Source organism: Notolepis coatsorum, assembly GCF_963971535.1.
Source record: "Notolepis coatsorum genome assembly, chromosome: 4".
In the NCBI taxonomy this organism is placed as follows: Eukaryota; Metazoa; Chordata; class Actinopteri; order Aulopiformes; family Paralepididae; genus Notolepis; species Notolepis coatsorum.
In genome coordinates, this window is record NC_140168.1 from 151,094,937 (window position 1) to 151,110,534 (window position 15,598).

The 15,598-nt window shown below is 44.8% G+C and overlaps 2 protein-coding genes across 7 annotated transcripts in view; both read left to right on the plus strand.

Annotated features, from left to right (window-relative positions):
• The window catches only part of apol1 (apolipoprotein L, 1), a 283,625-nt gene that overhangs the window by 89,096 nt on the left and 178,931 nt on the right, over nucleotides 1–15,598 (plus strand). The window lies entirely within an intron of this gene.
• The window catches only part of tep1 (telomerase-associated protein 1), a 149,643-nt gene that overhangs the window by 35,504 nt on the left and 98,541 nt on the right, over nucleotides 1–15,598 (plus strand). Inside the window, exon 11 of the mRNA XM_084313418.1 lies at nucleotides 3,566–3,775. Within this exon, the coding sequence (XP_084169544.1) occupies nucleotides 3,566–3,775 (210 nt within the window). The remainder of the gene's footprint in view (nucleotides 1–3,565; nucleotides 3,776–15,598) is intronic.

The following is a 15,598-nucleotide window of genomic DNA, read 5'->3' on the forward strand; positions in this document are numbered from 1 at the left end:
AGGGCAGTCGGGAGCAGACATGGGCTGCGGCGTGGGGCCGCGCCCGGGGACCAATCCAAGTGCTCCTGTCCACCTTTGTCAGGGACACGACAGCGTTAGCGATCTGTTCTGCATGTTTTTCCATTAGGTTTATCTTATCGGGAGGGGAAACCCTTGTGAGCACAGGGGGAGAACATGCAAACTCCACACAGAAAGGCCCGGGAGATACCCCACCTGGGTACCTGGCAATACGGCAACCAGGTCCCCAAGCGGGAATTGAACCCAGGACCTTCTAGCTGTGAGGCGACAGTGTTAACCACTACACCACCGTACCATCAAGAAGTGGGATTCGAACCCACGCCTCCAGTGGTGACTGCGACCCCTGAACACAGCGCCTTAGACGCTCGGCCATCCTGACTATTTTAGTTGGCAGGCGAGAGTGTTTTCAATAGGGATGTCCCGATTGCATTTTTTTGCTCCCGATCCGATCCCGATCATGTGATTTTGAGTATCTGCCGATACCGATCTTTCCCGATCCGATCTTTCACATTAGTAACCCATTTGACGCATTTTTGTCAGAAACTGGCGAAGCGAGACAAGCCCCTCTGTTGCCTCAATAGCCCCTTGAGCGCGTCGGCTCACATTACATTCACCCTGAGAATGTGCTTCATACGAGAAATATTCAAACTTTCAATCTGTTTGCACATTACTATACATTCACAGTGTTCGACTAATGTAATGATTTGCTCCATTTTGGTCTGAAACGCCAACGATAATCCTCACAAAGCGAATGTTGCCGGTATCCAGGTGAACGTTAACTTCATTCAAGCGAGGCATTGCAATCAATACAGCTGTTTGGCAAAGCACCAGCCGCCTCCCCCATTCCTTTGCTCGCTCTCGTTGTTGTTTGTGGCTGTTTCTCAGGTTGCGTATTAGATTGGTCGTGTTGAACGCAGCTCTGTTCTTTCCTCCACACGGAACGTCCGCCTTGCAAACATTGCAACTGGCTATTGGACTGGCTTCGGTTTCAATTTTAAAATGCTTCCAAACTTCTGACATTTTGTCTAGCTGCTCCGAGTCACGGGAGCGACGCGTTGTGAGCTTGTAGGTCACTGTCGTGCGACGGTGTAAATCAAAGGAAATGCGTTTGTTTTGGCAAATTATTTTGCTCTGTGCGACTGTAGTACTTTTCTGGGCTAATTGTTCTGATTTAATCAGAACCTAATCTTCTGCATTGTGTTCAAAACCTTAAAAGCCTAGAGTACTTCAAACAACAAACCAGGAAATGGTTTGTATACGGCTGATGCTCAGAGAGACGACGGTTTTGAAGAAAAACAGTTCCGGGCGGATTGATTTGGAAGAATCTGAGTTTTAATCAAAAGGATTCCAACAATTTACAAATCAACGATTTGAAGAACAAATGCAATGAATTCTACGAGAAGCAGCCGCTATGCCGGAGGTTCGCAGAATTCAGTATAAATATTCAATATCTAACGAGCTCGGCTCCTGCATCGCTTCTTCGTTGGTATGTATCGTCTGCTCCGGGACGTCGCCGCTGATTTCCGGTCCAGTGGGTGGGGGGAGGTATGTAGAGTGGATGTTGCTTTCTCTCCGTTGTTCGTGTGGGTTCTGAAGCTCTCCCTCAGAACCACGTAATTTAAAGACTAGTCTCCACCCGCCAAACGTTACGTCATGAGGGCGGGTCTTTCTGAGAGTTAGAGAGCTTCCTATTGGATAGCCAGTGGTCGTGACCGTTTATAGTCTACCTCCACGTCTAATTCGCTGAAAATAGATGCCTGTCTCTTTGAATAGCCCTGGGCCGGAAACGCCTTTTAAGGCTATCTCTGCGGGGGGTAATGTTCTCCCCCCGATAACAAACGGTTACTTCTAACAGCTGCCTATGGCAGCGTCTATTGTGGGCTCAACTGTAACCAGCTGCATCCTGGCCGTTTCTGTTGTGAGGAGTAATAAAACCTGTGTTCTAGGGCATGGTGTCAACCTTCATTGTCTCGGCCAGCCCTCCAACATCAAGATACCGTTTGATCTATTGTAACTAAGGTTTGACTTGGGGAGTTTGAGACAAAAGTCTAGTGTCATTTGTGTATGGTCAACACCCCACTATTGTATCTGAGTCTCGGCTTCAAGAAGTCTATTGATCTCACTATCTCTAAGGTGCAGCTTGGGGGGTTTGAGCCAGAAGTCTATTGTAAGAATGTAGAGATGGGGGATTCAGCCTATGGTGCTTAACTCAGCCTCTCTACCTCCACCTTCCCCCTCTCCAGGCATCAGGTGACGGTCGCTGTGAGTCAGAATGTATGATGCGTGCGTTACCACCTCTGCCAGGTTGCCATTCTGTTCCCGTGTACAGTTTATTTAAACAGTTTGCTTATGGAAAACTACTACACGACAATAAATAAATGAATGATATGTAATTTAAAACTAAGGCCTCAGTATGAGTTTGTTGAATAAAATAAAATACCACCAGGCGGCGGTATCGGGCCGTTGCAATCTCAGACAGAGTTTCCCAGAGCCTTGCTGGATGAATTATGAATGGAAATAGCGAATAAAAGAAATAACGATCACAACAACAAGTTGACTCGTTGTTGGCACTCAATGATTGGACGGCAATAACGAGTTAACTCGTTTTTGGTGCAAAAACGGTTAAGGGGATGCAGACCAGAGAAAGACTTTCATCTTGTTTACATCAGGGTCTTCCATTTTCAATTCATCATGACATACATGACATACAGATAGACAGTACTGTTTAAGAGTACAACGCCTGTCACGTAGACCCTATAACACTATAACTATGCACCGGCAACTCTCATGGTTAACGGTAGAGAATAGGCTGGTTTTCAACACGGTTACATTTTTCAGGAACACTGTCTTTTCGTCTCAACCTGTTTTCTTATACAAACAAATTGTCAGATGCAGTCAGGTTCATTCTTATTTTACTAGGTCAGCTGATGATGGACAGATTATGTTACCACGTCCAAAATCAAATGCTTTAAAGAGGACTATTGTTTATCGTGCCATCAATCATTGGAATAACTGCCGACTGAACATAAGTAAATTGAATAGTAAAGTGTCTTTCAAATACCACCTGAGAATGCACTACTTAAATATGTGAGCAAAATATTCTGATGTTGATAATGATGTCTACAATGTTTTACTGTTTTTAGAGTATCATTGTTAATTGTGATTGTCATATGTATCTCATGTTGTTATGTTTTGTTTTTTCTGTTGTCTTTCTGTGTGGACCCCAGGAAGACTAGCTCGCCACTTAGGTGACAGCTAATGGGGATCCTTTTAAACAATAAACAACAATACACCCTGGCATTGGAAACTCTGATTAAGAGACAGAGTTTCTAAAAAGAGAGTATATACATTTGAGGGGGAAGAAACTGTACATTGGGGTGAGTAGGTGGGGTGGGGGGGGTCAAACTGTACATTGTAGGGGGTTGGGTAGGTGGGGTGGGGGGGATCCTTGAGTTAAACATAGCTAACTGGGGGATCCTAATAAACTAACGTAAACATTGTGTCTTGTTGTCACCCTGAACCTCCCCTTTCTCTCGCTCCCCTGCAGTCCCTCTCCGGTCACCAGCGGTCGGTGCGCTGCGTCTCCTTCTCCTCCTCCTCCATGCTGTGCTCCGGCTGTATCTCCGGCGAGGTGAGGGTGTGGTCAGTACCCACCGCCACCTGCGTGGGGCGCTACCAGGCCCACTGCGGAGCCACGGAGGTCCTCACCTTCCTGGACGGCGGCGCCATGTTGCTGAGCGCCGGTGCTGATCATACGGTGAGGGAATTACCAGTGGTGGAAGAAGTACACAGTTCCTTTACTTAAGTACAAATAGAAATACCCAGATAAATGAGTACTCTGGTGAAAGCCCTCCATTCAATTATTATTTGCCATTGAATGTACTTAAAGGGGAACTCCAACATTTTGGGAAATTAGCTTATTTAACATCTTCCCTGGAGTTAGACAAGAAGATACATACCTTTTTTGTCTCTGTTCGTGCATTTTAGCTTTGGGAATAGACGCTCCGTTAGCATAGCTTAGCTTCATCACTGGAAGTGAGGCAGGACAGTAGCCTTACAGTGCCTTACAGTGTATTGCAAGGTCTGACATTGACCAAATTTGATATGCATGACCTTGGTGGGCTCTAGGTCAACTCCTGAAAAGGGGGTCAATGTCAGACCTTGCAATCAAAAGTTAGGGGGCGCACTGAAATTATGGCAAGGGTTATTAGCCCCCTAACTTTTGATTGCAAAGTCTGACATTGACCCCCTTTTCAGGAGTTGACCTAGAGCCCACCAAGGTCATGCATATCAAGTTTGGTCAATGTCAGACCTTGCAATACACTGTAAGGCACTGTAAGGCTACTGTCCTGCCTCACTTCCAGTGATGAAGCTAAGCTATGAATGAATGAATGAAAACTTTATTTAACAGATTGCAGAATGGGTACAATACAGTACGGCTCAATACATACAATTGTTAAGGGGATGCAGACCTGAGAAAGACGTTTGTCTTGTTTCCATCAGGGTCCCCCATTTTCAATTCATATAGACATATATGACATACATGACATACAGATAGTCAGTACTGCTACATCTATACATTTATGACATACCAGATTTGCAAATACAGTACTGTTTGTGATACAGAAGGAGTCAAGGAAAGGGAGTATATACATTTGACGTAGAAACTGTACATTGGAGGTTGGGTGGGGGGGGTTGGGTACATTGGGATATTGACAACCATACTGGGTAATTTACATTGGAGGTGGTTGGGGGGGGGGGGGGGGGGGGGGGGGGCACACTGTATAAACAAGTAACACTGTACATTGAGGGGGGGGGGGGGAGGAGACACTGTACAAACAAACACAATTGTACATTGAACTATTGACAAAACCATACTAGGTAAATGACTGTACATTGGAGGGGGTTGGAATGATTGGGTTAGGATATTTACAGGGGCCAGTGTTGAATTGCAGTCTCCCGTAGGTGTCCCTTGAGAGAGGTTTTGAAAGTGGGTAGTGATCCACATTCCTTTACAGCTTTGGGTAGGGCGTTCCACATTGATGTGGCATAATTGCGAAACGTGTTTAGTCCCTTATTTGAGCCGAATCTGGGTTTGACATGATTTGTGGAGCTCCCTCTGGTGTTGTGATCGTGGTATTCACTGACCTTTGGGAAGTATTTTGACATGTACATGGGTACCTTGGTCGTGTAGTGTATCTTGTAGACCAGGCCCATTGCAAGTTGTTGTACTCTGTCGTCTACTCTAAGCCATCCTAGGTTGTCGAAGTGGGCAGGGGTGAGGTGGGTTCTAGGAGTAAGGTCAAGCAGTAGTCTGACCAGTTTGTTTTGAGATGTTTGTAATTTTGTTTTTAGCGCCTTTGAGGTGCTTTGGTACCATGAGGTGCAAGCATAGTCGTAGTACCCCTGAATGAGTGCTCCTGCCAGAGTCTTCAGGGTGTTCTTGTTTACCAGAGAGGAGATCCGGTACAAGAATCGAGTTCGTTGGTTGACTTTTTTTATTACATTGGATGCCATTTTGTCACAGGAGAGATTAGCCTCTAGGATGGACCCCAGGTAGGTAATTTCATCTTTCCTTGTGACAATATTGTCACCCACTGTAACTGAGAAGCCGTCGGTCTTGCTGAGTTTGTTATTTGAACCGAAGAGAATGGACTCTGTTTTGCCCATGTGTAATGATAGTTTGTTATCAGCGAGCCATATGCAGATTCTGCCTAGTTCCGAGCTGAGGGTTTTTTCAACCTGTAACTTGTTCTTGTCAGAGACCAGCAGGGCTGAGTCGTCCGCAAACAGGAACAAGTTGCAGTCACAAGCTGACGACATGTCATTTGCATAAATTAGGAACAGTAGCGGTCCTAGTATGCTTCCTTGTGGAACACCACAGCTCACTGTGAGGGGGGGGGATAGGGTACCGTTTACCTCCACCATCTGTTCCCTCCCCTCAAGGTAGGATTGCATCCAGCTCACTGATAGACTATCAAAACCAATTGCTTTTAGCTTGTCAATCAGAATGGAGTGATTGACCGTGTCAAAGGCCTTTTGTAGGTCCAGCATGACCATGCCGCAGTATTTGCCTGCGTCCACCTCTTGTTTGATGTGGTCATTCAAATAGAGAAGGCATGTGTCAGTGGAGTGGGATGTTCTGAAGCCAGATTGGAATTCGTAGATTAGATTTTTTTCCGCTAGGTACTTTTCGACCTGTTCGTAGACTATTTTTTCCATGACTTTCGAGATGGAGGTGAGAATAGAAACAGGGCGGTAGTTGCCTGGGTCTAATTTGCTGCCCTTTATGCTAACGGAGCATCTATTCCCAAAGCTAAAATGCACGCACGGAGACAAAAAAGGTATGTATCTTCTTGTCTAACTCCAGGGAAGATGTTAAATAAGCTAATTTCCCAAAATGTTGGAGTTCCCCTTTAAGTATCTAAAGTAAAAGTATGCATTCTGCATAACGTTTGTGTGTTCCAGTGCTTGGGAGCGTTCAACCCTCGATCCATTTACCTCTAAAAGTTGTGTTAAAGTGGTATGTGGTCCAGTTATGCTGCTCTGATTAAAAACCGTTTCTGCGCCAAAAACGAATTAACTCGTTATAGCCCGGCAATCGTTGGACGCCAAACAACGAGTAAACTCGTTATTGGATCCGTTTTTCTTTTATTCGCTATTTCCATTCATAATTCATCCAGCAAGGCTGTGGGAAAATCTGGCACTCTGTCTGAGATTGCAACGCCCCTTTACCGCCGCCGTGTGGTATTCGGCGGAGTTTTTTTGTAACATGGATCCAGATACATACTCGAGTGCATTGAATCGCCTTCGAGACGCAAGAATCATTATGCTTTTGGAGCTTATGGCGTCGGCCAAACGGAAATACGATCTAGCAGATGGCAATCAAATAATTGAAATATTCTTTCTGCAGTCTCATCGGCCAGAGGTAAGAGCAATCTAACGTTAATTTTAGCTCGATTGTCCATTGCTATCACTGCAATCGATCTGATCAACGTATGCTGTTGTACTAACGAATGCCGTTATTGACAATCAATTAATCATAAACGACCCCCCCCCCCCCCCATTTCCTGCATGCATGATGGAACATAATATATACCGATCATATGCATTTGAATTTTTTATTGTAGCGTGTATAGGGACGAAATTCCAATGGATTAAGTATAATATGCATCGCGGCCTATTAATAGCGTTATAGGAATGATTCTAGACCACTCTAAAACTATACTTATATTCACCACGGTATAAAACGACAATGTATGAATGGAAAAAATATTACTTTCCCACATCTTGAACGATAGATACCCACAAATGTGCCATAGTATTGCATATATAGCTATAATATTTAAATAGTTATAGCCCTGCTATAGGTGAGCGACTCCCACCGTTTACAGTGATGCCGTCAGCTGCTAATGATGCGTATATTGCGTGGCAGCTATTGTGTTAAAGGTTATGATAAAGTGGTATGTGGTCCAGTTATGCTGCTCTGATTAAAGGTGATGTTAAAGTGGTATGTGGTCCAGTTATGCTGCTCTGATTAAAGGTGATGTTAAAGTGGTATGTGGTCCAGTTATGCTGCTCTGATTAAAGGTGATGTTAAAGTGGTATGTGGTCCAGTTATGCTGCTCTGATTGAAGTACAGTACTTGAGTACAAATACTTAGTTACTTTCCACCACTGCACATAGTGCATGCACTGACACGTGTACACCCCCTCTGACTCCTTCAGAGACAGTTTCATCTGACTCCCTGTGGACCCTGGCGACTCGGTGCAGCGTTTAGCTTTGCTCACATCCGCAGCACTTCATTTTACATGAAAAGAGAGTATCCAGAGGTTTTATATTTCAGATGTCCTCATTCTCAATTTAATATAGTTGTCTTTACCTTTGAATCTACTTAAAGGCACATGCCAACATTTTGGGAAATTAGCTTACCGACTTCTCCAGAGAGACAAGAAGATAGATGCCAGTTTCCTCTCTGTGTTCAGTAGAAAGCTATCTGGCTGGTTTTCCGGTATGAGAGCAGACGGGTAGCACACGTGCGGTAGAGCTCCTGGTCAAATGAGCGAAAAAACGGATAAATAAAGACCCGAAAAGTGATTACAAATAAAAGATGCACACGAGAAGTAAGGAGGCGATATCGATTGTGAAGGAAAGAGAAATGGAGGACTCACGAGAAGAGGAGAATTTGAAGGAACAGAGCCCCCGAAGCGAGGCCGAGAAGGGACAGGCGGAGGAAGGGGGAGGTTCCGCTGAGACAGACACGGGAATGCCAGGATGGGCCGTGGTCATGCAGGCCGGAATATTGGCAACCATAAAAATTAACACGGACACGATGCAGGCGATCATACAAATGAACACGGACACGATAAGGAACGATATTGGGAAGCTACGGGAGGAATTGAGGAAGGAACAGGAGGACTTCAGAGGCGAAATAAATACAGAACTCAAAATGGTGGATGAGAAGATGGCGGAGCAGGATAGGAACGTAACCGAGCTAGAAACAAGAGTGGTGCAAGCAGAAGAATGGAATACAGAGATACACGAGTTATTAACAAAAGCGATTCAACAACAAGAAAAGATGGAGTCAAAGATGTCGGACATGGAGGGGAGGTCACGGAGAAATAACATCAGAATATGGGGATTGAAAGAAGGGGTCGAAGGGGAATCGGTGACCCTATATGTGGAAAAGCTTATCAAAGAAGAATTGAAGGAGACAGGACTGGAAAAAATAGAGATACAGAGGGCCCACAGGGCGCTGGCTCCGAGACCGCAACCGGACAGACCTCCGAGGGCGGTGATTATTAACTTTCTGAGGTTCGAGGTGAAAGAATTGATACTTAGAACCGCGTGGACCAAGAAGATAGAAATCGAGGGGAAAAGGCTGTCGTTTGACCACGATTACTCGACAGCGGTGGCAATAACACGCAGGTCTTACGCGGGACTGAAGAGAATTCTGAAAGAAAACGGAATGAAATTCCAATCACCCATGACCTCGCTAAGGATCCACTGGAAGGAAGGGACGGTGACATACGTGACGGCACGGGAGGCGGCGGGGGAGATGAGGCGACGGGGGATGCAGACGGCGGAGGACGGAGACGGAAGGAGTCAGGAGGACCAGACGCTGAGCCTGCAACAGAGACTGGAGAAAGCGCGCAAGTGGACCAGAGTAGGAGACCGGAACCCGGGAGAGGAGAGAGGAGAGAGAAGAAGGCCGAGGTGAGACGTGACAGACCGAAGGCGGAGACAGACGAGGAGGCCAGAGACGGAGAAGGAGGAGAGAGGAGGCGGGAGGAGACGAACGGATGAGTACACGCACAAGGGATGGAAAAAACTATCCAAATAGTGACAAAATATAGGAACTGAAATAACATATACATAAACACACATTCCCAGGTAGAGACAAGGTATAGGAACAGACGTGACATATACATGGACACGCAGTACAAACGCTGATGGAGGAAATAAATGGAAATATAATTAGGTATAATAGACGGAACACAAAACATATTGAAACAAATACATAGGCACACGCTGTGAGTAACAAAGTTGGAAGTAATTAAGGGGATAAATAAGCATCACATAGAAAATAGAGGGGGGGGGAAGAAAGTAAGAGTTAGGAAGAGGGGTACACAGAGGACACCACACACTTGTTTGGGAGGAAGGAGGGACATTGGAACATGTGAGCCACATTGAGAGAGACCTAGGAAATGGGGATCTTTGAACAGAAAGAAAGACACAGAGCGCTTTTGACCAGGAGCTCGACAGCACTAAAAACAGCAAGAAGGCTGGACAATTATGACGAGCGGTTGGGGGCAAGGGTTTCAGACCGCCACGCCGTCAGGAGGAGGCCTCTCACTAGGAGAGCAGTTACTCCTCACCCACCAGCAGGGGACAGGGGGGGACACAGGGACCCCCCAAACGCCTTGGGAGCACTTTATGTAGAGTTTATGTTTTTTATTTATGTTTTTTATTTATGTTAATCATTATATGTATTCGGTGAAGAGAGCGGAGGCTACAACCGGAGGGGGAAATAAGTGTGACATGAGGAGACTGACAGACGAACGAAGAAGAAAGATGACAAAGGTTAAAGGTATAAAAATGATGTCGTTAAACGTTAATGGAATGAATAATCCGATAAAGAGGGGCAAAGTGTTGAAATGTAGAAAAAGTGAGATGCAAGTGTTTTTTTTGCAGGAGACACATTTGATAGCACAGGACCATGAGAAACTGAAAAGATTTGGATATGAAAATGCATACTATAGTTCCTTTAAACAGACCCGGAGGAGAGGAGTAGCCACGTTAATCAAGAACACAGTAAAGTTTGAATTTATCAAAGAAGTAAGAGACAAGGAGGGGAGATTTGTTCTGGTGAAGGGGAAAATGGAGGGTCAAATGGTTACGTTAGTGAATGTTTATGCACCCCCAGAGAGTGAGAGGGATTTATATGAGACCATTTTTTATATGATAGTGATGGAACTAGAAGGGATATTGATATGTGCGGGAGATTTTAATGTGGTATTGAATCACGACTTAGACACCACGAGTACTAGGAAAGCGCGGCCGCAAATCAGCAGATATATGAATATTCAAATGACGGAAATGGGAATTACAGACGTTTGGAGGGGGATGCACGCCATGGACAGGGAATACACACATTACTCACACCCACACGTGACATATGCAAGAATAGACTATTTTTTGATGACGACGGGGGACAGTTACAGGGTACGGGAGAGCAGAATAGGAGTAGCGGACATATCGGATCACAGTGCCATATATCTGACAGTAGATCTGGAGGGAAGACGGAGGAACACGATCTGGAGACTAAATGTAGGAATACTAAATAACAAGTGGGTGGTTAGTCAGATCAAGGAGGAGATAGCCAGGTATAAGGAAGAAAATGACAACGGGGCGGTAGACCCGAACATTCTATGGGACACACTGAAGGTGGTGATAAGGGGGAAATTGATGGAGAAAACAGCAATGCTGAAGAAAGCCAGAACGGAGACATATCACAATCTGATAGGGAAGCTGAAGGATCTAGAGGGGAGACACCAGATATCAAAAGAACAGGAAACGCTCGGAGAAATCAAAGAAGTAAAGGCCAGGATAAATAGGGAATTATTGACGGAAATAGAAAAGAAAGCGAGGTTTATGAAACAAACGTACTATGAAGGGGGACCAAAAGCGACCATACTGTTGGCTAGGAGAATCAGGACGCAACAGAAGTTAAACACGATACACACAATAAGAGATACAAAGACTAATGAAATATTGAGGGACCCAGCTGAAATAGAGAGGACATTTAGAGAATACTATGAGAAACTATACACACAGCCAAAGGCAGCGGGAGAAGAGGAAATAGAAGCTTATCTGGAGAAGCTAGAGTTACCATCGATAGGGAAAGAACAGAATGAAGAATTAAATAAAATAATTACGGAACGGGAACTGGAAGAGGCAATTAGTAGAGCTAAAAACAACAAATCTCCGGGGAGCGACGGATTCCCATCGGAAATTCTACAAGACATTTAGAACAGAATTAGCACCCATGTTAGGGGCGGCATTCAGACACACGATGGAAGAGGGCAAAATGCCCCCCTCGTGGAAGGAAACCATAATCACCACGATACCGAAGGAAGGGAAGGATAGAGAATTATGTAGTAGTTTCAGACCTGTGTCCATACTCAACGTGGATTACAAGATGTATACATCAATAATATCAAAGAGATTCGAGACGTTTATGCCGGACATTATAGATGAAGATCAAACTGGATTCATTAAAGGGAGACAGACACAGGACAACGTGAGAAAGACATTACACATAGTGGAGGAGATACAAAAACAAGGAGGTAGTGCGGTACTGATTAGCCTAGATGCAGAAAAGGCATTTGACAGTGTGAGTTGGACATTTTTATATAAAGCATTGATGAGGTTCGGACTAAACGGGAGGGCAATGAAGATGATCAAGGCACTATATCAAGAACCGACAGCGAGAGTTAAGGTGAATGGCAGCCTGACGGATAGAATCAGATTAGAGAGGGCTACCAGACAGGGATGTTGTCTCTCACCAACGATCTTTGCCGTTTTCATAGAACCACTGGCACAACTGATCAGACAGACGAGGACATCAAGGGAGTAAGGATAAAGGGAACGGAATATAAACTAGGCCTATTTGCGGACGACGTGATAGTATACATGAGGCAGCCAGACAAGAGCTTCCCGGCACTGATGGATCTACTGAAGGAATATGGCCACTACTCAGGATACAAACTAAACGTGACAAAGACACAGACCTTAGCATGGAACTATACCCCAACGACAGAAATTAGGGAGGAGTACGGGATAAGATGGGGCATGGACAAGATTAAATACCTAGGGGTGAACATCACGAGAGGAGTGGGGAAACTGTTTGAAGCGAACTATACACAGATAAATCAGAACATCAAGAGAGACTTAGAGAGATGGACAGTAATGCCCTTGGACTTCAATTCAAGAATAGAGGTCATTAAGATGAACATACTATCAAGGTTACTGTACCTGTTCCAGTCACTGCCGATACAAATACCACAGAATCAATTCAGGTAGTGGGACAGACTGATATCGAGGTTCATATGGGCGGGGAGAAGACCACGGGTCAGATATAAAACACTACAACTACCAAAGGAAGAGGGAGGGATGGCAGTACCCAGCCTACAAGATTATTATTATGCAGCACAACTGAGAGCAGTGACGTGCTGGTGTAACGACAGATATGAGGCAAGATGGAAAGACATTGAAAAAGAAGGGGAGGGATACAAGGTACAAGCTCTGGTGGGAGATAGGGAACTATTCAAAGAAAAAGAGGGACTGTTAGATCCAATCACCAAATGCACCTTGACCATATGGAACAGCGTAGTAAAAACACACAAATTGGAGAAGCAGTCAGGGGTTCTGAGATGGGTAGCACATGACAAGAGATTCAAACCAGGGAGGTTGGACCATGGATTCCGAAGGTGGGAGAGGGGGGGGGGCAACAGCGATATGCAAAATGATAGAGAAGGGGGAAATGCAGACACTACAAACATTAAAGGAGAAATTTGGACTAGAAAACAGGGACCACTTCAGATATCTACAGGTTAGAGACTACTACAACAAAGAAATAAGGGGGGCCAAAGACGAAGAACAGAATGGAATAATCAAGATGATAGTATGGGCATACGAAGGGGGGCAAGGAAGAGTAATATCAGCAATATACCGGGCTATAATGAACAGCAAGGGACACACGACCGATTACATAAGGGAGAAATGGGAGAGAGAACTAGAGATAGGAATAACAGAGAAGGAATGGGGTAACATATGCGAGGTACAACATTCAACAACATGATCGAGGATATGGAAAGAGTTTGGATGGAAAAACATAATCAGATTCTTTATAACCCCAGAGTTGAAGGGAAAATATGCACCAACACAAAGGGCATGCTGGAGGATGTGTGGGAAGGAGGGGGCAAACCACACACATATTCTGGGGATGTCAGAAGCTGAAGGGGTATTGGGAGGAGATAGGGGAGGCAATGATCAGAATATTAGGATACGGGTTACCACAAACGGGACTGGTGCTTTACTTAGGGGACCTGACACACGAGGGAATACAAGGGGGGGACAAGTATTTAATAAAGATAATGTTGATATCGGCCAGAAAAGCAATAACGAGACTGTGGTACAAAGAAGACCCACCGACAATAGCACAATGGGTAGGAATAGTAGAGGAGATACAGGATATGGAGAGTATAACGCACATGCTGAGGCTACAGGAAGAGAAATTTGGGGAAAGATGGGGAAAGTGGGAGGATTATAAAGGGAACGAAAACGACATCACAGAGGAAGGAACAAATGGAACACAAGAGGGCGAAGGGTAAAGGAGGAAAGAGGTTCAAGGAGGGTCTCTGAACCCATGTCACACACTTAATGTTTTCTATTTTCATTTTTGTTTAAGGTACGACAACTGTTTCATGTTTTTACATTTTATTATTCATGTATGTGGGAATTTTGCTTAAGTCAGTGTGTTTTTTTATTTCCATTTTTGAGTATTAAAATTCTTATTGTTTTTGTCTTTATCGTTTATATCTGTTGAATAGTACTGTAGATGTCATTGTATATGTTGTGATGTATGTCTATAAATGTTTAATACAAATTTAAGTTTAAAAAAGAAAAAAAAGAAAGCTATCTGGCTGCATGTTAGCCTAGCTTAGCACAATGAATGGAAGCGGACAGGAAGCGGAAGGCTAACCGGCACTGTCCGCTTCCATTCATTGTGCTAAGCTAGGCTAACGTGCAGCCAGATAGCTTTCTACTGAACACACAGAAAATAGATACCAGTTTCCTCTCTGTGTGTTCAGTAGAAAGCTATCTGGCTGCACGTTAGCCTAGCTTAGCACAATGAATGGAAGCTATCTATTTTCTTGTCTCTCTCTGGAGAAGACGGTAAGCTAATTTCCCAAAATGTTGGCGTGTTCCTTTAAGGCATAGGTGTCAAACTCATAGCCCGCGGGCCAAATGTGGCCCGCCACGTCATTTGATGTGGCCCCCAAGAGCTCTGGTAATTTTTTAATTATTATTATTTAATCTTGGGTTAAAAAATAGCGGCGTTAAAAGAATTGTGGGTTAATGCGTTAATAAAGCTTTAACTTTGACAGCCTTAGTTATTACACATTCTTACACATACATGTATGTTGAACATCTGTGAGAACTGGGGTCTGGAGCACAGCCCAATTGCTGAATACACGAGAAGAGATCGGAGCGGTTTCAAGGGTGTTTAATTGTCAAATGAGCAACACAGGAATTGGGGGGGAATAGAACGGGGCGAGCAAGCGGTCCTGGTGCTTGTCTTGGAAGCTGCTGGGTTGCAGCGGGAGAACTAGTGTTCCTCTTCGGGGACAGGTGACGTCCAGGCAGGGACGGCTGTCCTTTGGGGCACAGGAGAGAAACAGGTTAGAGTAGGCAAATACACGGTTGGAATCTAGCAGAGCTTTCGGCAGAGATGTCATACCTGGGCAGTGGTAATTAATACCACGACAGCTTCTGGTCAGCGTCGAGGGGTAGAAGTAGTCCCCCCATCAGGGAAGGATTGAGTGCAGCTGTGGAGAGTGGGGTGCCTGACCGCGTGTGAATTAGGGGGATGGAGTACAGCTGGGCGTATGAGGGTAAAGGAAGGGGTGGCTGGAGAAGGAGAGGATGAGGAGGAGTGTGCAGTGGATGGAGAGGGGGATGAAGAGGAGCGTGTGGAGGACAAGTCAAGTCAAGAGTTTTAATTGTCACGGCATACAGGTATACAATGAAATGCGGGTGGTCTTGCCCGCAACGATGTGCAATACAGTGGTACATATAATAGAATCAAAAGAAGAAAACAACATTGTGCAGTAACAGGTAGCAGGTAACATGGAGTGACATCTCGGTATCTGTACATAGTTATTTACAGAGCATGTGTGACATGCTAGTTAGCTTTGGTAGTGCAATACACTGTTCCTGTTATTCTAATTTAAAGTGTCCTTTCCTTTGGCCATAAGTGTGCGTGTGTGCGACATGAGTGTGTGCCCGCTCATGT